Genomic DNA, 24,141 nt, shown 5'->3' with positions numbered 1-24,141 from the left:
GTATGCCTAGATTATGGTCATCATTAGTGACAATCTAAACAATTTCCATGTCTTTCTCCTCCCATATATTATCAAGTTATCAACCTTGAGTTCACTCTCTCTGGTAGAGGTCATTTGCCTGGTCCATGCATTGGATGCCCTAAACTGCTGCACAGCATGTACAATTGCATTAGCCAACATGCAGCATCGCTGGTATGGTACATCAATGCAATCAGGATCCAACTCTCCTCAAATCATTTGATGATCAAAAATAACATGGATCTTTCGATCATACATTAAGATACATGCGAGCAATATTTTTAAAACATTGCTATTATATGTTTGTTTGTGCTATATCAACCTGTTAAATGATCCAATGAGCAACATCTGTAACTCTCTCTTTTTTCTTTCTTGGTCGGAGGGGTCTTTATCTTATGGGCTACCAAGGTCACACTCTACATAAAGTAGCTGTACCTTTTTTTTCTTTCATTTCTTTTAAATCTAATCTTAAAAACCTTAGAATTTTTTTATTAAAATATATAATAATTTTAAAAATAATTTTTGCATGTTTAATTGATTTGAAAATTAATATATTTTAGAATAGCTTAAATTTAATTATGTATCTATTTTTCTAAAAAAATATATAAAATATCTATTACGTCTTTAATAATAATAATAAATTATCCTAATTTATCTAAAAATTTAAAGATATGTTTGCAAAAAAATATTCTAATTTTTCTAGTAAAAATCAGATTTTTTTCATATCCCATGTAACTTTCTTTTCCATAAATATAAAAAATTTATTTTTATAAAAAATTATTTCTAAAAAATAATTAAATTTTAATTTTTTTTATTTTTTCTATTGATTAATTTTTTTCTATAAAAATATAAAAATTGCGAAAGGATTCTTCCCACTTCCTTCTCCTCGTTGGGGCGACCGCCACGGTCATGGTCAAAAATGAAAGCCAGCTACTGACCGGCGCCATTTCCTACGTGGCTGATACCTCCGGAAAGAATCAGGGATATACCCAGATCTTTCTACAACTCACGTGCTGAACCCTCTTAGACACGTGACATAGCTCGTCCTCCCATGGCATCCGAGTCTTATCACCGCAGCCCTCATTCGCTGCTTTTGACGCGGATTTCCGGCGAGCCTCTCGTGGTTTCCAAACATATCAGTGTTTCCCAACGGCGACTCGCTGATGTCCGCGCTTTTTATATTATCACATGAAGAACCGAGCCATGGATTGAAACTAAACATGGCGGTGTTTCCCATCGAAACCATCTTATTGTGTGCATCTTCTCTCTCCCCTTGCCTCCCAGCTAGCGCTTAAGATGCTTGAGAGTATTCTCCATTCTCGTCTCAAACAAAATGCACATCGTCCCAAATACAAGAAAAATTGGAGAGGTATTCCTAGATTAGGGATGCACATCGTCCCAAATTGCTGCATCTGCCAGGAGGCGGAAGAGACTATTTTGAGGATCAGGGCAAGCTATCTGGCCTATCACTATTGGCTGGATAGAAATACCCGATTCTTCGAGAACAGTGGTGCGCTCCCGAGAGTTGTAGCCGATAGGCCTTACTTCACGCGTTGGAGGTTTTTGACATCACTGCGTTGTCATCTCTTAGGCTAATCAAGAAAATCTAGGGCCCTAATTTTGCTCGCGTAGTGCGTAGGTGTGTTTTCATCTTCTGGGAGCCCCCACACTCTAGTTTGTCACGATGAACTTTGATGGCAGCATTCAGAAAGGGGGGCTGCTTCGGCATCAGCTTTGTCATCAGAGATCAACAGGCTAGATTAGTGGTAGTTGGGGGTTGGCGTATATTCGATCAGTCTGTCAACAACGTTGAAATCGGAGTAGCATAGGAGGGTGTGTGCTATGCGAGACCGGATGCTGAGAGTAAATCGTATCATCCTGGAGGGGGACTCCACTATGGTAATCGAGAGGATCCAGGGGTTCAAGAGTGCTGGTGGGAGGATGCGACTACTACACGACATCAGTCGCCTGTTAGGTGAATGTACTTCCCATAGAGCTTCTCATGTTATAGGGAGGCCAACAGTGCAGCAGATTGGGTGGCCTCCTATGCAGCTCATCATTCAGGTGAGTTTGCATCAGTGGATCAGACCTCTGTCCCGTCTCTCCTGCAGTCTCTTTTACTTTTTGACTCTTTGGGCACCACCACACCAGCTGTGTGTGAGGCGCCGATGTACCAAAAAAAAAAAAAAAGTGGAACAAAAAAAAGTTACTAGAATCTCTAACTTATGCAAAGTAACAAAATCTTAAATCATTCTAACCATCTACTTTCAACTTTTAAGATAGATGATGAGGTAATAATTTTTTTAAAAATATATATTTATCAGGTAAAGAATTATTCCCCTTTATCATAATAATACCCATAAAAGCAAACAAAGTTATTACAACACTATATTGAAACTCATTATCAGCAAGGGTTTAATAAGAAAAAAAGGAAAGAAATTACAAAAAAAAAAAGAAATGAAGAAAGATGAAAAAAAAGAGAAAAGAAGGAAAGAAAGAATGCTAAAAAAGGGGGGGAGAGAGAGAGACAGAGGGAGATGGAATGCTAACCTACCCATAAAGCAAACAAAGCTACAACTAATTGAAAATTATTATTAGCAAGGTTATAAATCTTTGCAGGGTATCTTCATCATTCTGTTCTATTTCTGTGAAAAAGTGTGATTCAGAGGAGTGTGGGACTCCCAAAATTAACACTAGAAAGAGATGGAACATGAAAAAAGAAAAAAAAGAAATAATAAGAAAAATAAAAAAGAAAGGAGAGAAGGAAAAGAAAGAAAGAAAGAGGAGAAATAAAAGAGGATCATATATTTGCACAGGTAATTTTTATCATTAAAATTCAACAAATAAACACCAGCGAAATTTTTTTATCCAAAAACACCAGCCAGATAAAGCACTCCATTTCCACCTACCCCTCTCCATATTAAACCCCCTCTCCCTCCCATTGCTCTCCTCTGTCTTCTAATTTGCCGCAACATCCTCTTTAGTCTTCTTCCCTTCTCTTCTTCCTCCAAATTCTTTAGCGTTCTTCTCTTCTCTCTTCTCCTTTTCTTCCTCCCAAACTCTCTACATACGGCCATGGAGAACCGCCAGGCCGACCGGTGCCTGGTTGTGAGCTTCGGCGAGATGCTCATCGACTTCGTGCCGACGGTCGCCGGCGTGTCGCTGGCCGAGGCCCCCGGGTTCCTGAAGGCCCCCGGCGGCGCTCCGGCCAACGTCGCCGTCGCCGTCACCCGGCTCGGCGGCCGCTCCGCATTCGTCGGAAAGCTCGGCGACGACGTGTTCGGCCGCATGCTGGCGGCGATCCTCCGCGACAACGGCGTCGTCGACGCCGGCATCACGTTCGACTCCGGCGCACGCACCGCGCTCGCCTTCGTCACCCTCCGCAAAGACGGCGAGCGCGAGTTCATGTTCTACCGCAACCCGAGCGCCGACATGCTTCTCACCGAGTCCGAGCTCAATCTTGATCTCATCAGAAGCGTAACTCCCCATCCCTTTCTCTCTCTTCTTTTCTACGACTCTGTTTCTTTTTTTTCCTTTTTCGTAATCAAGTGTCTTTTGGTTTTTAAAGTTTACTATTAGTTGTTTACTTGTTTATAGTTTCTGTTTTGTTGAATCTGAATGCACTTTTGATTTCTTTACCATCTTTTTTTGTTATCAATGGATTCTTATGTTTTAGTTATTACTTGGTCGTTTTGGTATATTATATTTGATTACTTTTGTGTCATTTCTCAGCCTCCTCACCATGTCATAACCAGATGTCCAGATCTAAGTTGTAACGTTATGTTGTTTGTTCCTGTGATTAGTAAGTTTGTTGAATTTTATGAATCTCACATAAAATTTTTTGAGTTTTATGGTTGTTGAATTTTATGGATGAATCTTCAGGCTGCAGTTTTCCACTTTGGATCGATAAGCTTGATTGCAGAGCCCTGCAGATCCGCGCATTTGAGAGCAATGGAGGTGGCGAAGGAAGCTGGTGCACTACTCTCCTACGACGTTAATCTCCGATTGCTGCTATGGCCGTCGCCGGCGGAGGCCCGAGAGCAGATCATGAGCATATGGGACCAGGCCGACATCATCAAGGTCAGCGATGTCGAGCTGGAATTCCTTACCGACGAGGCGTCGGTCGAAGATGAGGTAGCCATGAAGCTCTGGCAGCCAAATCTGAAGCTTCTCTTGGTCACCATTGGCAAGAAGGGATGCAAATACTACACAAAGGTGTAATTTCCTATGTGCCCCTGAGGTCCATGCATTACAAGTAATTCACAAGAGTTGGTTTTTTTTTGTGCTATAACAGATAAATTCATACAATTCTAGCATGAATATATATATTAAAAAAAAAAGTAACTAAGTTTTGGAGCGCTCTAGACAACATCTCTTCTCACCGGTCTAGAGAACCCTGAAATGATTAACCACAAAAGAAGCCATCCAATCTGCAGCTTCATTAGCCTTTCTATAGACATTCTTGGCCCAAATGATATGAATTCTTCAACCATAGACTTTATGATGAGATTTGTTGTCTCTTGAATTGTAGGATTTCCATGGAGCAGTCGAATCCTTCGCCGTCCAGCAAGTGGACACAACAGGGGCAGGTGATGCATTCATTGGTTCCCTGCTCCGAAAGATCGTCGAGGACAAATCAGCTTTGCAAGTGAGCTATATGGCAACCATCATAATTTTGTATCAAGTATAACTTGAAATATTTTCGAGGTGCCAAACTTATTGGAAGCATTTTGGTCTACTAACATGGAATGTTGTGGTGGTTTGCAGGATGAGAATAAATTGAGGGAAATACTGAGATTTGCGAATGCATGTGGGGCAATCACTGCTACCAAGAAAGGAGCAATTCCTTCTTTCCCAAATGAATCAGAAGTCATGCAATTGCTGGAAAGAGTGTGAGGGATACCAAGGTTGCTACTGGTTCCTTATGTCCCCTCTTATACAAATGTGCTGGAATTTGATTTGCAAATGCGTGCGAGCAAGAACACAGTGCCGGAGTCTCTTTCTGCTTTGTTATTTTCAGATTTTGTTAGCCGTATCCACACCCGTAAAGTATGAGCCGCCGTTGTACCAAAAAAAAAGAAATGCGTCATCTCATGTGGCCCTTCTTCCCTTCTCGTCACTAGGCACTGTAATTTTTTTTCCCCTTTTTTCTGAAGTGCAAGCCACTGTAATTTGATTTGCACTTGTGAGAAATTATGCTTGAGTGCGTGGCTCTATTAACCTTCTCTTAATCACATTGCAGGGCACTGTAAAACTGGCTCAAACATAACGCCATTAGAGCAAGCAAGCATGTAAACTCCATTGGGCGGAAAGCTTGCATATTTTTGCATACTTGATAAGAGTGGTAATGAGAGGCACCGAAGGAGAGAAGTTTTCTATATTTTATTCATATGGCATCAACAGCCACGTATCAAAGAAAAGGGAATCAAATTTCATATAATATTCATCAAGAATGAAAAATATATATTGTACAGAATCAAACTCACATGGTATGAGAGAATTAAATCTCACACAATATGCATCAAAAATAAAAAAATACATATTTTATAAAATCAAATCTTATACAATACGCATCAAGAATGAAAAAAAATATATTATACACAAACAAATTAAATCTTACACAGTATTCGTAAGAATACAAAGCAAAATGGATCATCTTTTAGATTAACTTAAAGCCGGTCCTATGAAGTTTATCCGGTCTTAAAGGCAGGCCAAGGCACTTGATTGGAAAAAAATATAAACTCTAGTACTAATACAACGGAGAGAGACACTAAGATTCCACTGATCATCATCCATTAAAATGACTGAAGTCTTGACAATTCTTCTAAAAAGAAAAAGAATAACATTACCAATCTGCTCAAAATTATCTCCATCAGTATAGGTTAGAATCTTTTTACTCTCAACCACATTTCTTGAAAGACCATCACCGTTCTTCGCAAGCGGCAACATTCTCCCCTAAACATCGCTACCAAAACAAACAAACAAGGGTGACAAAGGATCCCAAATATTGTTTGGGACCCCTTTAATAAAAATGCTGGAAAGCCAGGCATGAGAGAAATTTGAATCAAATTTATCCACATTTGAGAAAACACTCTATAAAGAAGTGTTGAGGTCAAGGTGAGGTCGGCCTCCGGCTCGCGCATCCAGCGCTACAGAAGGATCTGCCGCCTTCCGACCTCGTCCCCACTAGTCTCAGACAGCGGAGGCGACTGCTTCTCCTCAGAGGTATTGTTTGCTTTGGAGCAGGTCAAAGCCTTCCTCACGGTTTTGCCCTTTAAAAGGCGCCTTTGAAGAGAAAGGGGTTGCCTCCCTTCATTTAAGGAACTGACCTCTCCGCTATCTAGTCGATATGGGACTAAGTCCGAGACCCTTTATTCCCACAACATAGCCCCCTCAGCGAAGGGGTCTGTGCCAGGGTCAAGGGTTCTCAACGAAAGCACCATTATTGAGGTCAAGGTGAGGTCGGCCTCCGGCCCGCGCATCCAGCGCTACCGGGGAATCCGCCGCCTTCCGACCTCGTCCCCACCAGTCTCAGACAGCGGATGCGACTGCTTCTCCTCAGAGGTATTGTCCGCTTTGGAGCAGGTCGAAGCCCTCCATACGGTTTTGCCCTTTAAAAGCCACCTCTTAAGAGAAAGGAGTTGCCCCTCTCCATTTAAGGAACAAACCTCTCCGCTATCTAATCGATGTGAGACTAAGTCCGAGACCCTTTATTCTCACAACAAGAAGCAACTCAATTAAACAACCCCAATTATCAAAGACCACCTAAGAAGTTGCTTTTAATGAAACACCATTGTTCTTTTCTTTTGAGCACCAAGAAACTATCTCCTGAGCTGCTGCAGAGCAATCAAGAATAGATGTACCTTGAACAAAAGCAGCTTGAGTATCAAGCACTAAACTATTCAGTGCAGATTTCGATCTATTTGCGAATACTTTAGTTATAACCTTACAAATACCATTCAATGGATTGATGAGTCCAAATTAGCTCCTTTAGTTGGAATAAGAAGAACATGGGTGAAATCTATATTACTCAAATTGTGAACCATTTTCAAACTCGACAAAGACTTTCATAGTGTCATTCAAAATATTCCAATACCTCTGGTAAAAGGGTAATGGAAAACCATCAGGTCCTGGAGATTTCTCCGCCCCAAGCTTAAAAATAGCCATAATTTCTTTGAAATATCTATCCAATTCTTTCAAAGTCAACACACCCTCAGGAAAAAGAGAACTCCAGTCAGCTGTCCCTGAAGGTTCACTAGTTATACCATGGAGAGAATAAAATTGTTGACAGAAAGAACCAACAATCTCCTGTTCATCAGAAGTAGCTCTTCCATCCACAAACAGTTAACTACTGAAATTAAACCTCCTCCTACCATTAGCCGTGTTCTAAAAGAAAGCCATATCCAAATCACCTTCTTTAAGCCACAACGGTCTTGAACTCTGTCTCCATAGAACTTCTTGAGATAAAATGTTCTTAGCAGAATACCCCTCCAGACTTTCCAAATCAGATAGAGGCCTCAATTCCTCGAGCACGTCCGGTTTCTAAGATTTTTCTCGGAGATTCTGATACTATGAAACACTTTGTAAGGATTTACGTGAGTGTGTATTTAGTTCCACATCAATTAAGCACAGGATAAATTCTGTATAGTTGTATAAAGCTAAAAAATCCAAATAATATCTTTCAGTATTCTTTTTTGATAGGATTATGGATCGTTGTTGCATGATGTTTGCAAAGTAGACATGCTTGGAGAAAAAAGTTGTAATTTTTTTATTTAATTCTTGCTATGTAGACTAATCTCACAATATTCACTTGTGCTTGTCCATCTTGAGAAAGAAAGCCACCTAGGTTGCGGCAGAGGACACAACCCCAGATTATGATGACCAGATTTTGAATACATAGTCTCATTTTTTGAGTTCTGTCAGAAATATTTTACTCTCCATGGATTGATTTCGGAAATAGTAGTATTAGCAGTTTTGATTATTTCGCGAGACCTCCATCAAATCTAAATTTCAGTACTTTTTTTTAAAAAAAAAAGCACTAAACCCCAGTAGGTTAGAAGAAAGGTGGGAGAGGAGGAAAGATCTCAAGAGGTTTATAGAGGCAAGCAAAGGCAAATAATTGCACACTATACAATGAAAAAGAGTATCTTCGATGATCTCAAGTTCCGTTTATCAAATCAGCACATCCAATTCTGGTACCCTGGGGCTCTTCTTTTTAGTTTGTGTATGGATACAGCTGGAAAGGCTCATACCCACTGCCCTGGGCATCTAATAGCTTGCAGTAAATAAAAGCATAAAAATTGGAAATAATGGTAATTGTTTGTTTCAACATGGAGCTATGGGATTTCCATAACAACTTAAATCTTGTTTTCCTGCAATAAAAATTAAGGGGAAAAAGAAAACAAATGTTTAGTGTCACCAGACTCGAAACAACTATAAAAACTATAAACAGAACAAAATCGTGTTCTTAATTTTGGCTAGGAGCAATAAGGATACAACATTGAGCATGATCTATAAATCTACTGAATTCATTCCTACCAAACCGAATCGGCACTGAACCAGCATAGTTTATCCACTATTTTCGAAAAATACTGTGAACCACTGTGAATCAAACCAGTTCGCCCCCTTCTTCTAAAAGACTTGAATTTATGATCTGCCAAACTGGTTCGACTAACCTTGGCATCGAGTTGAGTTTATATTTTAACTTGAAGGTTACACGGGGGAAACCTAATTAAATTCAAAACTGAGAAATCTCTTGATCAAGACCAATAACAATTTTATCAGCCTATGGTGTTTGCCAACATAAACCATTGGTTAGATGTATACCTTAGACTAACAAATTGATACCCTTTCAATTATACCATGCATCTTGAATCAATGCATGGTTGTTTGTCTTCTTGAAAACAGAAAAACAAAAACATGGGCCATTGATTTGGGCCTCTTGAGAATCCATATCATGAACTTAAATAACAAACAAAAAAGGGTTCCCATGGAATTGAGAAATTGATTGAGGTAAAAAGAAGTCGAGATGTAGATTGTTGCCCTGATCACTGCTAACAATCAAGCACCACCCACACAATTTTGCACATCTTTGGAAAGAGTGACAATCTTTGAGATAGTAGTAACTTGAAGACAAGCAAATCTTTCTGCCTATATTGATTTGAGGAGAATCACATAAACCACAAACCACTGAGAAACTATTCCATATATACATTTTCTTGAGGCAGGAATTTTTGGGTAACAACCACCATTTCTCAGGAACTCAGTTCCGATTCATTTCGTAGAAAAGGAAAAGCGACCAGTCTTGGTGGGGACTCAGCATTAAACCTGGGAAAGCATTACTACCCCAAAAGTTTTCAAGTTGGGAAACGACAAGCTCTCGAGTAAAATCCAAAGGTTTCCATGGCCTCTTAGACCTGCAATGGAAATTATAAAATGGGAATTTAAAAACAGTTTACAATAAATTTGAAGTATTTATGAAGTAAAAAAGATATGATCAGCTATTTGAAAATGTGGAGTACAAATGCATGCGATATGATAATGCAGTTAACTGTGCTGCATAAACTATAGTCTAACTCATTTTGAGCAGCTCTAAATTGAGCCACTCAATGATCTCACAAGCTGGCCATGGATCTAGGTTAGTGGCAGAAGGTTTTCTTGGTAGATTTTTTTTTGGGAGAAAGTTATTTGCAGAAATAAACATTGAATAGAAAACCTTTCTTAAAACTGTCTCAACATATCTGGCTGTCCAAAAGCAACTGAACAGGGAGATGCATTGTTGACTAAAACAAAGTGCCATTGGATTCATATTGATGACAAAAAACCAAATTTAAAGACTATCCATATAGCAGTGTTATATATACAATCAATTTGTTCAACATATAAATCAATTATTACACAAAATGTTTCACATTTGTACTAAATCATCATCACATCATTACAGAGTTCAACAATTGTTACGGCATGAGATTAGTTTTATGTATTATGCAGGAAAAATATAACTGAATATAGCTACTAATATCTACTTCTGATTACTAGAAAATAAAGTTCTCTATAGTAGCAATCGACGTCTCCGCATGCCTGTCTGTGTATAGAACCCAACCATTTATGTACAGATTAATAACTACATATGCAACACAGGTGCCTAAAACTAGTTGTATGGTGAAAGGCTGGTGGGAAGTTATTGGAGCCATCGCCAATCTACCCTTTAGCCAATGATGTATGGTCACCTTCTGGGTTCCATGAATCTGTCACAATTAATATACTAGAACTAGTGTTGGTCATGCATAGCCCACAAGAGAAACTATCAACAGACTTGATACTATTTGATTTGATAATTTTTTAATTGCTTAAGTAAACTGATAAACACACTCTGGTCTGGTGAACTAGTTTGTCCATTTATAAAGTGAATGAATTTATCAAAGTTGCAGTAGGTATAGAGATGTAGAGAGTGAAGATGGGTCAGAAATGAATACATAGGAAAGTGGAGATGCGGAATTGGTTATCCAGACAAGAGTTAGTTTTGTAATAGTAGAGATATGCAGATAAAGTTCATGTTTTTTCTGGTGCCAACAGCCATATTTTCTGTGAAACCAGCGTAAGTTTGCACAAGTGTTCGAATTAGAGGAAAGTGGTGATTACTAAAAACAAATAACAAGAGTTTCTCCTGGCACGGATAGATGTAAAATTATCTAAATCATAAACAATCTTTGCAATTTGTGCCTTTGCATTCTTCAGTATTACAAAAGCAGTGGCTCATTAAAAAAAATAAAATCCTAAGACACATCTCGAGGCTCTATGGAATACCTCAAGGCACAGGGCCAAAAAAAAGTAGACCACCCAGCCTTAAAAGCATACCTGTCGCCTCCTGCGTCTCTGTATAAGGTAGCATGAATGTGCTATCACATAGCATGGAAGAAAAAGACCAGCAAACTGAAGAGATGCCTGAAAATTGGTAAATAGAAAGTAAGCTTCTTACTTTTCAGCATGACATTTAAAATACATCCAATCGAAGCAATGATTGAACCATGTGAGTGTCAGACATGACCTACAAATAGAATCATCATCTGAAACCATGGCAGCAAAGTTAACTAGTTCAGAGGGACTCATCCAGGAATGCATATATTTTCCACTATAAATACCACAATCAAGTACAATCCAGCTTTTAATATGGCACCTCTCATGCGGACGAACGTAACAGGTATGTTGATGGTAATCAATTTACTTTTTATGAAACACAGAAATTAAGCAAACTTACATTATCATTTCTCATATTACTTCTTACATTTGGGGAGAGGAGGAAGTATTCCTGATAAGATTAAGGTGATAACAGTAGAAGTGGGAGAGGAAAGCATGAGGATAGTTTTTTTCAGAATAGAGCAAAAAATGGGGAAAAAGATTGGGAATGAGATTTTTTAGGGAAAGGGAAGAAAAACTACATGCTGCCCATGAAATTCATGCATTTTTTGATTAGGTTATTAAACATAATCTAGTAAGAGCCTGTACATAATATTTGCATTATATAATTATAAGGACTCCTACAACTGTGGCTATCATCTCATAATTCAAAACATATAGTATTCACCATTATAAATCACTACTACATTATCCCATAAGAATCCAATTATGTACTCTAAACAAACAGTTTTATGGAATATATCAAAATATTTGCATAGTCGAAAATTTCAAAGCACCAACAGGTGTAGCTTACATTGAAGAATGCTGATACATCCTGCACCATCCCCACGTCTCTTGCGACCATGTTAACATGACGAACAACCAAAAGTAGTATCAGCTGTACAAAATCATAGACCATTTCAGGCCTCCATTGTGCTAAGTGAATAAGAAACAAAAGAAAATTAGTAACATCAATTTAATGTACAATGAGCGCAACAGAGCGGCAACAGGCAATGCTACTGGTATTTGCAGCTTCATAATCTTCATACTCTGCACGTATCAACTCCTGCTCTGCAGCAGCAATGGCCAGCAAATCGGAATCATGAAGATCAATCTGTGTGCCCCAACTTCGTCTAGCAAGACAATGGAAAGACAATAAGATTAGGATCGCATATGAAACAAAATGATGACAAACAATTTCTGCGTAGAAGAGTAAATAAAAATATTGAGGCCATAATAGTTAGAAGCTTACATCCAAATGGGAATAAACATGCTTATTTTCAATTGTAATAGAATAATTTAACAGTTTCCAAGAACATGATTTGAATAAATTCTTCCACTACGAAACATGAAGACATTCAAAAATTAAAAATATATCCAGATAAGTTAAAAATATAACTTCCAAGCTATAACCAAGCAAAAATTAAGCATTTAAAACGTAGTCTAAATTTGATAATCTAGGTGAAACTTAACACTGGCATGTGATGCAAAATTGAAGCATGGAAGGTTTCTAAAGTTTTAAGTTATGGAAGCTCAAGGAGGAATCCTTGGCTCAGCAAGGCTGGAGTTTTCCTTTTTGAATGAAAAAGTAGCATATGCCTAGTTCAATACAGATGTGGAGAGATGACCTTATGCCTCCAAAATATGGAATGGAATGGGTCAGGTCCATGTAGGATTTAACCTGAAATGAAGACCTTCTTCCCCTCTTCCCATCATACTGCCACAATCTATTGGATACATCTAAGCTGACCGAAAAAAATTCATATTAAACAAAAAAAAAGACACAAAAACAACAATGTAGAATCATAGTTCAGAAAATAAAATTGATCACAAAAATATTTTAAGAAGAAAATCATTGATTAAACAAAAGACCTCTTTCCAAAGAAAAGAAATTAACATTAGTAAAAGTTTATTCAAACCCTAAATTTAATCTGAACTATACCATCCTTCATGTCTAGCTCATTATAGGACATCAACATCGCCAAAAATGCGCGCGCGCGCACAAAAGAGAGAGAGAGATCAGAATTAACAGCATATCTGCTAGGAAGAGGATAAAAGGAGGAGACTCAAATTGGACTTTGGGGAATAGGGTTTACATGTATATAAGCTATAATACTCATTTTAAGACAATATTTGGGTTATTGAATAATATCAAAGGCCTAGGATAAGTTTCTGTATTTGTAGTGTCACAACAATTTGAACAGAAAACAATCAGGAATTTTTAGGGTGAACTTACAAGCATCAAACAATATCACAAGTATCAATAATCTGAAACTGCTTATAGATATGACCTGAAAACAAGCATCTATTAGGGTTATCAATTTAGGTCCAGAATTCAAGTCAACATGTCTATCTTGAGCCTAACCAAGTTGCATGAAACCCAGCAAAAATGCATAAGTTGGGTCAGAGTTGTTGTCTCTAAATAACTATCTAGAAGTTGTCTACCATTGCCTAGTAGATTCTTAACTTTTTCTTTGATAGGGAATATATTCTAAACAGTTGTTCACACCCACAGAGGCACCAGATGCGTTCAGAGGGTTGTCCTGGACATTGACAAACTACATGCAGATCAAACCCAAATGACACCCAATCAGGGCCACACACATAACCCCCACATGGAATTGTGACCATTTAGCCCCATACATGTGACATCTGAGACTAGGCATCACCTTCTAAATTTGATGCTCTGAAGCTAGAGGACCTAGCCCACATGAGCAAGACAGCATTCCCCTGCATTAGCACTCACCATGTTAGGCTGATTCTGATAGTTCAAGATTATTTGGCAAAGGCCCAACATAGCAGCAAAGCTTCAACCCTTGTTTGCCTCCTCATGGATAGGAGCAAATCAATATACCGTGAGCAAATCAACATACTGTGAGCTTCAGTAGTAACTAATTTCTAAATTTGATTTGAGCTGAACCCTTTTTCCCCACGAACATAAGAGGGAAACTTAATCCTCAAAATCCAACATTAAAATGAGGCTTGAGGTTTTAAGAGATTGATGCACCATAATGGATGAAAATGTTAAAGGCCTAAACTCAAATTGGCACACAATGGATAAGTCTAAGGTTGTTAACATGTATTTAGTCATTAAAATCTAACCAATGTATTGATTCAATTCACTAGTTCTGCACTGTAAAATCCTTAAGTACCCTAAAAAATGAAATCAAAGATATCAATACCTAAATTACCAACCAACGTAAACATTATGAGGACCGGTTGATCCCCATCAAATCCCAAGCAGAAGTTAAACAGATCACAAAAGCAGGCTTACGAAATCTACGTGCATGATTCTCCTATGTGAGAAGCATAATGTAAATGAAAATATACAAACTTAAGGATCATGTCTGAAGTCATGCATTTAAACTAATGAATCTTGAATTCAATATTTTTCATTCGTCATGCTTAATGGCAGGAACAACAAGACTTAGCTGCAGCTTCCTAGCATCACTGGCTTTCTGAAACTGAGTTATTTGATGGATAACATTGATAAAAAAGATCCACCTCAACCAACCCATCTTTTAAAAATTTATCTCAAGGAATCCAAACCAAAAGCAAAATCATTGATCTGGACTGCTGGTTTCATTCATCAACCACCAGAAAATCTAGAGCACAAAGAAACTTTGTGCAAAGCCTCAAGATTTACAGAGAAGCACACTTAAAACTACATGACTTCTTTAATTCTTGTAATCCCTAGTCAAGGAGCTACAAACAAGACACCTCTGTACTTTATTAGCTAGCACCAGAAGGGACAAATCGATTCACCTGGAAAACAGCAAGAAAATAAGGCCAGGAAAGAGGAACAGAGTTTATTCAACCAAAGTCTATTAGACGGGTTTGAAGAGAGTGCAAAATTAAGTATCAAAACAAATGCGAAAGTGACAAAAGTTGAAATAGTGCATTACAGTAGTTAAAAGACAACTAGACAATGGTGATTCTTGGGGCAATAATCAAATGCTTAAATAACTTAAAGGCTTGAGGAGAAAAAAAGTTAAGGTAACAGAATGCAGCAGATGCAGTAGTCCTGTTTGGAGATCTAAAATATTCTAAACCCCTACATATTGTGGATCAGAATCCATTGATTACAGACACCAAAAAACCAATATCTCTAAACCAAGTTTCACTACATCTTACTTCACAGCTATATGGCAAACTAATTCAACTAAAGCCATAGTTTTCAAGATAAAACATTAAATGGTAACTTAACCAAAAAGGAACTAAGAAATGTTAAGAATCATGATATATAGTCTCTACAAATACATAACAAACATAAAGAAACTCTACTCAGAAAAAAATAAATAAAGAAACAAATATCAAATAGATAGACAAAAGCATCTTAAAACAAGTTTTAGTCCAAATATTCAGAGAGAACAACTGGCATCTCTACATTAGAAAGTAAAAGCTCAAAAATAATGTTCAAAATTTAATAAGTAAAACATGGTTTAGGATTTATTTTCTTGTTTCCTTAATGTAATATGAAGTTCATTAATGTACAATTGTGAAGACAATATCTACAAGTTCCTTTAAGAAGTAGTAGATTTTTCTGAGAGTAGGTCTGGAATGGTTACAAGATCAGATTCCTGAAAATTGCTTATTTCTCCCCATAAGGAGCTTCCTAGAACCTATGAGATAAAATAACAAGAGGACGCATCACGTATCTGAAAACAAAAAACCTCATGAAACAATTTGAACTTTAAATATAATGAAAATAAAAATAAAAACAAAAGCATAATCAATAAGTCTTCAAGTCATAGAGAATCCACACTCATGGCAGAAAGGAAAAAAGGAAGCAATTCCTACAGGCTTGGCGGACAAAAGTTGCAACCACAAACCAGCATATACAGAACGGAAAATAATAAGAGAGAGGAAAAAAAACACAGAAGTCTGAATATTACATTTGTAATAGCTGAATGATACATAAGACAGCTTTTATAGTGAAATGACGTGCAGATTAGGGGAAATAGAAAACACAAGCAAGTGTTTAGAGTAATACCTGATATCGATGGTCATGGCATCAGAACTAGCTCTTTTCTGGGGCAGGGAATAATCGGGTGAATAAACCTGTTAAATTGAAGAAATGAAAAAAAAAATAGTAAGAATCTTGTTAACATGAGAATTAATGAAAATTCTATGATGATTTTAAAAACTGTAACATATTTTTCTAGGTTTATAATGAGTTTACATTTATTTAATCAACATTTAAAAGCAAAACTCGAGAACTTAAAAAAATAATTATAGTAAATTAGTCCAATAAGCAACTATTAACTTTGTCAGTCCCATCTTACTTTTGTTGGAGGTACTAAATTGCATATAAACTGCTGCACAATGTACTACAATAGATATGATGTTAAAAAAGAGACAGCAATATTAAAAAGGAAAACCATAGCACTCACTATGAGAACAATTTCACAAAGAAAGTTCCAAAAAACTTTGAAGCAGCATGGCTATATCAACAGCTAATGCTCTGTTTATAGTCGTTCTTTTTAAATAATAATTAAATCCAGCATCTTAACCAAATTTTAAATTTTGCCTCCCAAATTGATTCCATAAAGTTTACTAGTTACAAGAAAAGAAGAAAAAATTGAATGTCAAAGGATCAAGTTTCATAGGTCTTGTCAGTTGTAATAAATACTTATATCATTAAAATTACAATTACTTGCTAACATCTGGCCTTGGAAGCTAGCAATGAATAGTAACCTTTTTAAGAAGGTAATAAATACTACTAGTAGAAAGCCTAATAAAAGATGTACAAGATATAATTGCATGTCACACATAAACACAGAGGTAGACCGAGACGAGAGGCAGAGAGAGATGGAGCAGCTTATAGCCCAACCTGGTTACAGATTTCACAAGTTATGTCCCCCTTTTTATTGCACCATCTCTGAATACATTTCCTATGGGCAAACTGCAATCCAAAGAAGCAATATCATTTAATCAGCAGGTTACAGATTCCAATCTTTGAACATAAACAAAAAAAAAAGAAATTAAACAAGCATATGGTGCCTATATCCTAAAAGAATAACCATTAAAACTCATCATGGATGATCCCACAACAGTAGTCATACATATGCAACAAGCATGTACAGAAAAAGTTTCCGAAAAAAATGGCCATGGCGCATATGGACAAGCACACACACATATAAAGGATTTTTACTAGTCTCAAGTGAAAAATAATTTGAAAATATAACACCAGAACTATAAACCCCAAATGCAACAGCAGTGGCTCGCCATATACAAAGATCTACAGATGCAGAAAAATAATGGCAAATTCAGCACTAATGCACACTATATCACAACATATAATTTTCAGAGAAGGTCCAAAAAACGTGATAAGACAATTTAAAAAATTATAACCCCTGTAAAGTTTGCTGCATCTTCATTAAAAAGGTATGCATAACCATAATTGTAATCACTAGGCTTTGCCCCAACTTAATACCCAAACTGAATATCACTTAGTTTGTCATACTTCTATAATCCTAACCAATTACATATCATCTCAAATCAATAAAGAAACATCATTTATATCCTGCCTAATTTTTTCAGCAATTGCCTAAGCAACTACTTACATAAGATTGTTAGGTTACTCAAACCCTTTTGTTCACCCTAGTGTACTCGTATTGACATGATACAACATGAATGACAGTACAAAATGTGGGTATGAGTGTGTAAGAAGAAATCCTTACATAATAGAAAGATCTGACACTTAAAATGCACCCAAGCTCAAAACTTCAATCCAAGCCCATGTAAAATTGGCACATTAATATTAAAAGATCATTATCATTATTCTTGGTTAATAGTGTTGGACCAATGGTCCTGAGTATTCTACAAATAATATGGCAGAATTATAGTTTTTTACTTTAACCATTTCGCATATTCCTTATCTAAAACTCAACAAAAAGCTTAATGTTTCTTGCTTCAACCAATCAATAATCCCTACCAACATACAGCATAGAGATGAGTCAGTTATGCTAACAGGCTTTAATACAAAATCATAACATCTCTAATACAAAATCCAGCTGAAAACCAAATTTATTATCAATTTCAAAAACCAATCATTGAAACCAGCATTCTAGCATCCTTTTAGGTTTTGGTTCATAAAAACTTTCGTTATTTTTGCCTATAGTGGGTTACTTTCTATACAATGCAAAATTATTTTCAAATTATTTCTTAAATACCACCTTTGGTTTTCATAGATTTTTCGCTTATCCTTTGCCAATACTTGAATATATATATATATAAATATATATATTTGAGCCCTCACTAAGCATCTTCAAGTCCTTTTGTGTGTGTTCTACCTCTCCTCTCTCCTCTATAACTAAAATGGTAAAGAAAGGAATATATAGTTATACTTGTTGGTCAAGAAAATCAGAACAACTTGACATGTGCTTCAAAATTCCAGACCAAGATATGCAGAACCAAAAGAATCAGTTACAGCACCATGATAGCCGACATCCTAACAAAGAAATTTTAGGTATAAAATGAAGTTTCCAACGAATAAGAAAAGACCGTTAGAAGACTAACATAGCAGCAATAACTAATGAATCAGAGGAGGACGAATGAACCAAAAAAATAAAAAGGTTTTTTTTTTTTTGATGAAAAGGGAGGTAACGACCACCCAACAAAAAAAAAAACGGTTACTATTATCATCTTTCCAAGAATCCCAAAAACATAAAACCATAACGCAAAAAATTATGCACAACTCTATTATTATCTTGGAGAAAGAACTAAGCGCAACTGAACGCGAATATGAGACACATTTCAAACAACGAGAACATTCCAAACAATAAAACAAGACACCAAATAAATCACAATCAACGGAGTTTTTATGAAGGTGTCGTACAAAAACCGACAGAAAGCATCCAATACGACAGAAAAAAAAAACAGAAACATTGACATGATATCCAGTCACCCGAAACATGATACATTCTATTGTGACAATGCACCCAAAAAACATAAGAAGATATTTAGAATCAGGAAGAAAAATTCAAATTTTACACGAAACCAATAGAGCGTCCACAATAAAAAAAAAACAGAATACACAGAAATATCCAAAGAAGAACAGAATTTCATGTTTCAACGTCAAATAAACTATTAAGAGAGATGGTCTATATCCCAAGAACAGAAATGCACCTCTCTCATAATTTTTTTAGAAAAGGACTTTTTCAGAGAATTCACAAAAAAGATCTCCATTCAAAAACAAGTGCGACCCTTCCCCTACATCTACCTCAATTTTTTTGGGGAAAAAAAAGGAATTTTTAACGGAAAAATAATATTGGAAAAAATGGTGTCTTCCATAACAAGAACAAGAGAGCAATCGAAGGAAGTAAGGAGGGAAGGAGAGAGAGAGACACCTTGAGGGTGCCATTACAAGCGCAAGGGGCTTCCATGTCGCTCTCCTCCCCTTCTTCCTGGCATATCCTGCACTCTGTTACCTCTGCTTCTCCCTTCTTCTTCTTGGAGCTACCCTTCTTCTTCTCCGAAGACCCCTCTTCTCCCACTCCAACATCCACCGCCGGAGCACCGTACCCGCCACCGCCCCCATTGCCAGCCTCCAGGGACGCCGGGGCGATAATCCTATCGACACATACCATGAAATCTCCCACCATCTCTCTCTCTCTCTCTCTCTGTTGTTGTGCTCTGTTTCGGACGGAGGAACAGAGGAAATCGCAGGGGAGTTGGAGGGGTTGGGGGTTTAGAAGGGAGGAAGGGAGAGGGGGGGAAGAGAGAGGGAACGAGGAGAAGAGAAGAGCACCGGCCTGGGCAAGAAGTAAACGAAACCACCTAAATGCCCTCACAACACCCTGGTTTTAATCCGCCGTCGAGACGACATTGCCCACAATAACCTGTTTTTAGTTATGGATATCCTAATCAAACGATTTGCATGGTTGTTTTAAGAATTATGACGAGTTCGCTTCAACATCATTTCTAACAATTTAAACTTTATTTAAAATTCAGCTATTTTTTGAGTCCTATATAACTATTTAAATTTTTTTTAAAAATAATCAATATAAAATTAAATACACAACCGCATAAATTTCCACAACTTAGATTTTTATTTTGAAATAGTAAATACTTCCTTCACCATTTGTAAAGCAAATAAAATCTCAGCCGAAAAATATAACCTGATTATATTTCCAAGATTTACAGTAGAAGTGTCATGAGAAAAGTTGGGGTCCTCAATTTCTGAAATGTAAAAATTAAAAAATAGAAAATCTCAATCACAGCACGAAATTGATGTTGTCATGATGTGATATAAAATTATACTAAAATATGCCACGTAATAAAGTATTTTTAAATAGAAATCTATCATGCAATAATAAAAGATATATCAGGATAAATTTTAGATTTATCTAGCCAAAAAAAGACTTGCCACTAATATCTAGATTCAGGTTAGGAACCATATCTGGAGAGCTCTAATTTTTCTTAAAATTTTGTTTAATATGCCAAGATTAGGTGGCAAATTATTTGATAAATAAATTAAAAGATTATGAAAAGTAGTATGAGTTTGGAAGGGTGGTTACGTAAATTTGTGATATCTATAGCGGCGCACTGGAGAGTAATTGGAAGCCAGCTAGGTTGAGTGGGCGAGGTGGTGAGATTCTCCGCATTATTGGATCAATTTGCTTAAATTTAGAAAGCAAGTGGTGTAGAGAGAGAGAAAGTGGTTGAGATAGTGGGAGCTGAAAAGCTTTGCTCTTTCTCCAGTTTTGGAGGGGTTGGGCGGGATATGCTTGTCGCCTCGTCAATCGGAAGGATGGGTTGCTATCCAGGGACATAGATATTTACACCTAGAATTTTAATATTCCCACCCATCTTTTTCTTTAAGATGTTGTGGTCATTAATGTGAGTATGTGAGTAGTAATGGCAAAATAGAGGGGTCAAATATCATAGTTTTTTTTTTTATTTGTACAACAGCAACAGCTCACACACGCTAGGCACGGATACAACCAACAAAACAAGAAAAAAAAATGATATAGGAAATGAGGCATTGATATATGGTCGCCTTTGGTTTAGCCTCTAAAGTGGTGGATCGCAAATGAGGCCATTCAATTAGCAGGACTGTTTATCTCTCTGTAGACATGTATGGCCCATGAGAGATTATTCTCATCTAAAAGTTTGCGAACATAGCGTAGCAGTACGCTCGAACTCGCATTGAGGCCCAGCCCTGTATCCACTCTATTACCGTAGTCGAGTACTTCATATCCCATTCTGTTATCCAGAGACGATTTTCTGTTGACGCGTTCATGCGGTTCCCTTTGTCATGACTTGGTTGAGTTTAGGTGAGTTCTAAAAGGTCTGATTTATTCGATTTTTTTCCAACTTACTTGTGCCAGGAGGTTTGATTTGGTTTTTGGTCAGAATTCAGGACCACATCAAGCTAATCTTTGGACCAAGATTGGGTCTACAAATGTCTATACTACCTCATGGGTTTCAATGTTCTATTACCAATGAACCAAGAGCATGGCCAATCCTCTCTCTCTCTCTCTCTCTCAATTTGACTTCAAATCCTTGGTTGCTTCTACTACGATCTTCATGTAGGTAAAGCGAGGTAGAATTCTTTCAATCAAGCTTGATCTTTAACGAATAAGAATACATTAGTAAATTATGAGACCAGGCCTTCGAATCTTGATATCAAAGGTCACCGCATGAACATGCAAAACAAGGAAAAATATAAGCTGGCCATTGTTTCTTTAAAATCGAAGTATTTAAGTTCGTATTGAGTAATGGAAGAAAGTCAAATTGAGAGGTTGGATGGCCAATAAACAAGTTGAAAAAAGTTGGTTGCAGGAAGGTGGGAAAGGAAAAATATTGGAGTTGGTGGAACATGGAGAGAGAGAGATGATGATGATGAGGAGATTTGTCAACACTCAAGGGAGAGGGGGGACAAGGTGGATACGATAGAAGATGATGAGATTAAGATTAAGATATTATAGGGGTTGCTTCGCATGCATTATCCTGTTATGTGAGCTTGGGATAGCCCATGGACAAAAAGGTCCTCCTCATATATATACTTGTCAGGGAATTGACATTGTCCAAAGAGTGAGCCAGCTATAAACCTCATCTTGGCCGATGCCACCTATGAGACTTGAGATTAAGAATTTATTTCATATGAAACAAGAAAAGAAAATGAGCAAAAAGAAGAGAAAAATGATTTGCTAAAAGAACTTGAACGTAGTGAAGGTGTTATTTTCAGTACATGTCATAATATTCTTATATTACAATGTGAATCTCGGCATCAAGTTTTTTCGAAAAATATATAGTGCCAACTTTCAGATCAATGCTTATTATTTTTTTTTAATAGGGGTCGTTATTCCTTCAAATACAAATCAAATCAAACTAGAGAGCTGAATCACAAGCACTCTAGAAATTCCATATGCCATTATTATTAGGCTACCTTATGTCAAACTAATCATTGTTGGCTAACTAGCTTGCTAGAGACCCACCAACATACTGTGACCCGTGTCATAATGCATCACTTTCTTATGAAAAAAATAAACTCATTCATCATCACTTGATGATCTAGTCATTGGAAACTTTAACATTCACTTCCTTGATAACTATTGTTATCATTTAATTGAACTTCATAGGATCCTAGGGATGATAAAGAGACATGGAAGTATATATAGTTGAAGAAAATGCTCAAGATTACTTGATACATGATTTGCACACTGAAATCGAAAGAATATAAGTGATTCAAGTTATTCATCATTAACATGGATATCCATTTAGGATGTTGGAATATGCTTGTCTGTAAACTATAAAGCCTACCATCAGTATCAAGCTAGAATGCCCCTTACTAACTAGTTTGTTGGAGAGAAAGGTGATAACGTGACACCAAAACTTGACCATAAGATGGCGCTTGAAAATAACAAGTTTAGCGTCCATAAGATGGACATCTCACCCATAAAGTTGGTCGCTATGAGTATTTGTATGATGGACTGATGGACTAATGGACGTACTTATAAGATTAGGATTTTTCTTTTGTCACGTAGACATATAGGTACCATTTGGGTGGGAATAAATTTTGGAAGGAATATCCTTATACTATTGAAGGGACACAACCATTCTATGGAATAGGAGGAATTTGACATTTGATTAGAAGGATAAGTATAAAGAATAAAGTGTGTTTAATGTGTTTTGAATTTGAGATATTTGTATTTCATTACAAAGACAACATTCTTGCCATTTGATGTGCTCGTAGAGTGGATAAGGGTAAAAGGATAAATTAGAGAGAACAACGACAATCCAATCCCATGGTTTTACTCCATTCCACCAAAGTGGCACAATAGAAGTACCGTGTGGGTCCCCTTATGCCCTCATTGTATAAGTCTCTATTTGGCGAGGATATTCCCGCATACATGGGGGAATAGCCGCTGCTTGTTCCGGATCCAAATTACGAACTTGTTTGGATTGCTAAAATATTTTTCGTAAAAAGATAATTTCTGAGAATATAATACATAAAAAATAGTTTTGGTATATTGGTTGATCATTAGAAAGGGGCATATCCTAATGTGGCTTATGTTTGGTTCCTCACAAGGTCCGCCGTACCGGTAACGGTCGGCGTACCGGTGGCGGGCCGGATCGGTACGGTACCGGTCCGGTCCGGTACGTACCGGCCGGTATCGGTACAGTACCGGTCGGTACCGCGAGCCAAAAACCACAGCGCCTCGCGCTGTGGTTCATAAAAAAAAAAAAAAAATTCGTACCGGTGCGAACCGGCCGGTACCAAGCGGTACCGGCACGGGCTTCGTACCGGCCGGTTCGTACAAGAAAACCGGAGATACCAGTTTTCTTGTGGTTCCGGTACCGGTCTAGGACCGGACCGGTACGGCATTCCATGGTTCCTTATCTACTTATCTGAAAAAATTGTATGAAATATCTATCATACCCTTTATAAAAGAAAATATCTTACTTGTAGATTTTAATGGCTTAAGAGTACTTTTGAAAAAAAAAACTCCAATTCCTAACCAATGAGAAAATAGCTTTTTCATGTCTTTTATGAGTTTTTTTTATAGAATATAACAATTTTATTTTTATAAAAATGCTATTTTTTTATTTTTTATTTTTTAAAAACTTCAACCAAATAAGATATCATACTTTTCTTTTTCTCCTTGTTTTCATGGGAACCACACGAGCCAGCGTGGACTAGTTCTCAAATTCAAAGAATCTACTCTTGTCGTCTACTGTTGGAGTGCTAATTGGTCCCTACCAAACTAGAAACAGGCT

General features: G+C 37.1%; 2 protein-coding genes across 5 annotated transcripts; one reads left to right on the top strand and one right to left on the bottom strand.

Annotated features, from left to right (window-relative positions):
• The first annotated feature begins 2,864 nt into the window (after positions 1-2,864).
• Positions 2,865-5,936, top strand: LOC103707762 (fructokinase-1-like). 3 transcript variants are annotated; one of them, XM_088706935.2, is made up of 5 exons: positions 2,865-3,495; positions 3,901-4,233; positions 4,550-4,702; positions 4,786-4,925; positions 5,261-5,936. In XM_088706935.2, the coding sequence occupies exons 1-4, from the start codon at positions 3,094-3,096 to the stop codon at positions 4,912-4,914; spliced, it is 1,017 nt and encodes a 338-aa protein (XP_088563061.1). In that variant the 5' UTR covers positions 2,865-3,093; the 3' UTR covers positions 4,915-4,925; positions 5,261-5,936. The 3 variants fall into 3 exon arrangements, with proteins under 3 accessions (XP_088563061.1, XP_038984173.2, XP_008790605.2); XM_039128245.3 differs by lacking the exon at positions 5,261-5,936 and having other exon boundaries at positions 2,867-3,495; positions 4,786-5,243; XM_008792383.6 differs by lacking the exon at positions 5,261-5,936 and having other exon boundaries at positions 2,875-3,495; positions 4,550-4,666; positions 4,786-5,243.
• Positions 5,937-9,144: 3,208 nt separating this feature from the next.
• LOC103707761 (uncharacterized) lies at positions 9,145-19,752 on the bottom strand. Of its 2 annotated transcripts, XM_088706934.2 has the most exons (8): positions 19,266-19,721; positions 16,748-16,819; positions 15,908-15,975; positions 12,543-12,659; positions 11,900-12,047; positions 11,729-11,812; positions 10,876-10,962; positions 9,145-9,434 (listed from the first exon to the last, which is right to left on the bottom strand). In XM_088706934.2, the coding sequence occupies exons 1-8, from the start codon at positions 19,518-19,520 to the stop codon at positions 9,429-9,431; spliced, it is 837 nt and encodes a 278-aa protein (XP_088563060.1). In that variant the 5' UTR covers positions 19,521-19,721; the 3' UTR covers positions 9,145-9,428. The 2 variants fall into 2 exon arrangements, with proteins under 2 accessions (XP_088563060.1, XP_008790604.3); XM_008792382.5 differs by lacking the exon at positions 12,543-12,659 and having other exon boundaries at positions 19,266-19,752.
• Positions 19,753-24,141: the final 4,389 nt, after the last annotated feature.

Source organism: Phoenix dactylifera, chromosome 11 (genome assembly GCF_051530095.1).
Source record: "Phoenix dactylifera cultivar Ajwa chromosome 11, Ajwa_hap1_PhDact_Kaust_v1.1, whole genome shotgun sequence".
Taxonomy (NCBI): Eukaryota; Viridiplantae; Streptophyta; class Magnoliopsida; order Arecales; family Arecaceae; genus Phoenix; species Phoenix dactylifera.
The sequence above is the reverse complement of the archived record's forward strand: the minus strand, read 5'-3'. Positions and strand labels throughout refer to the sequence as shown.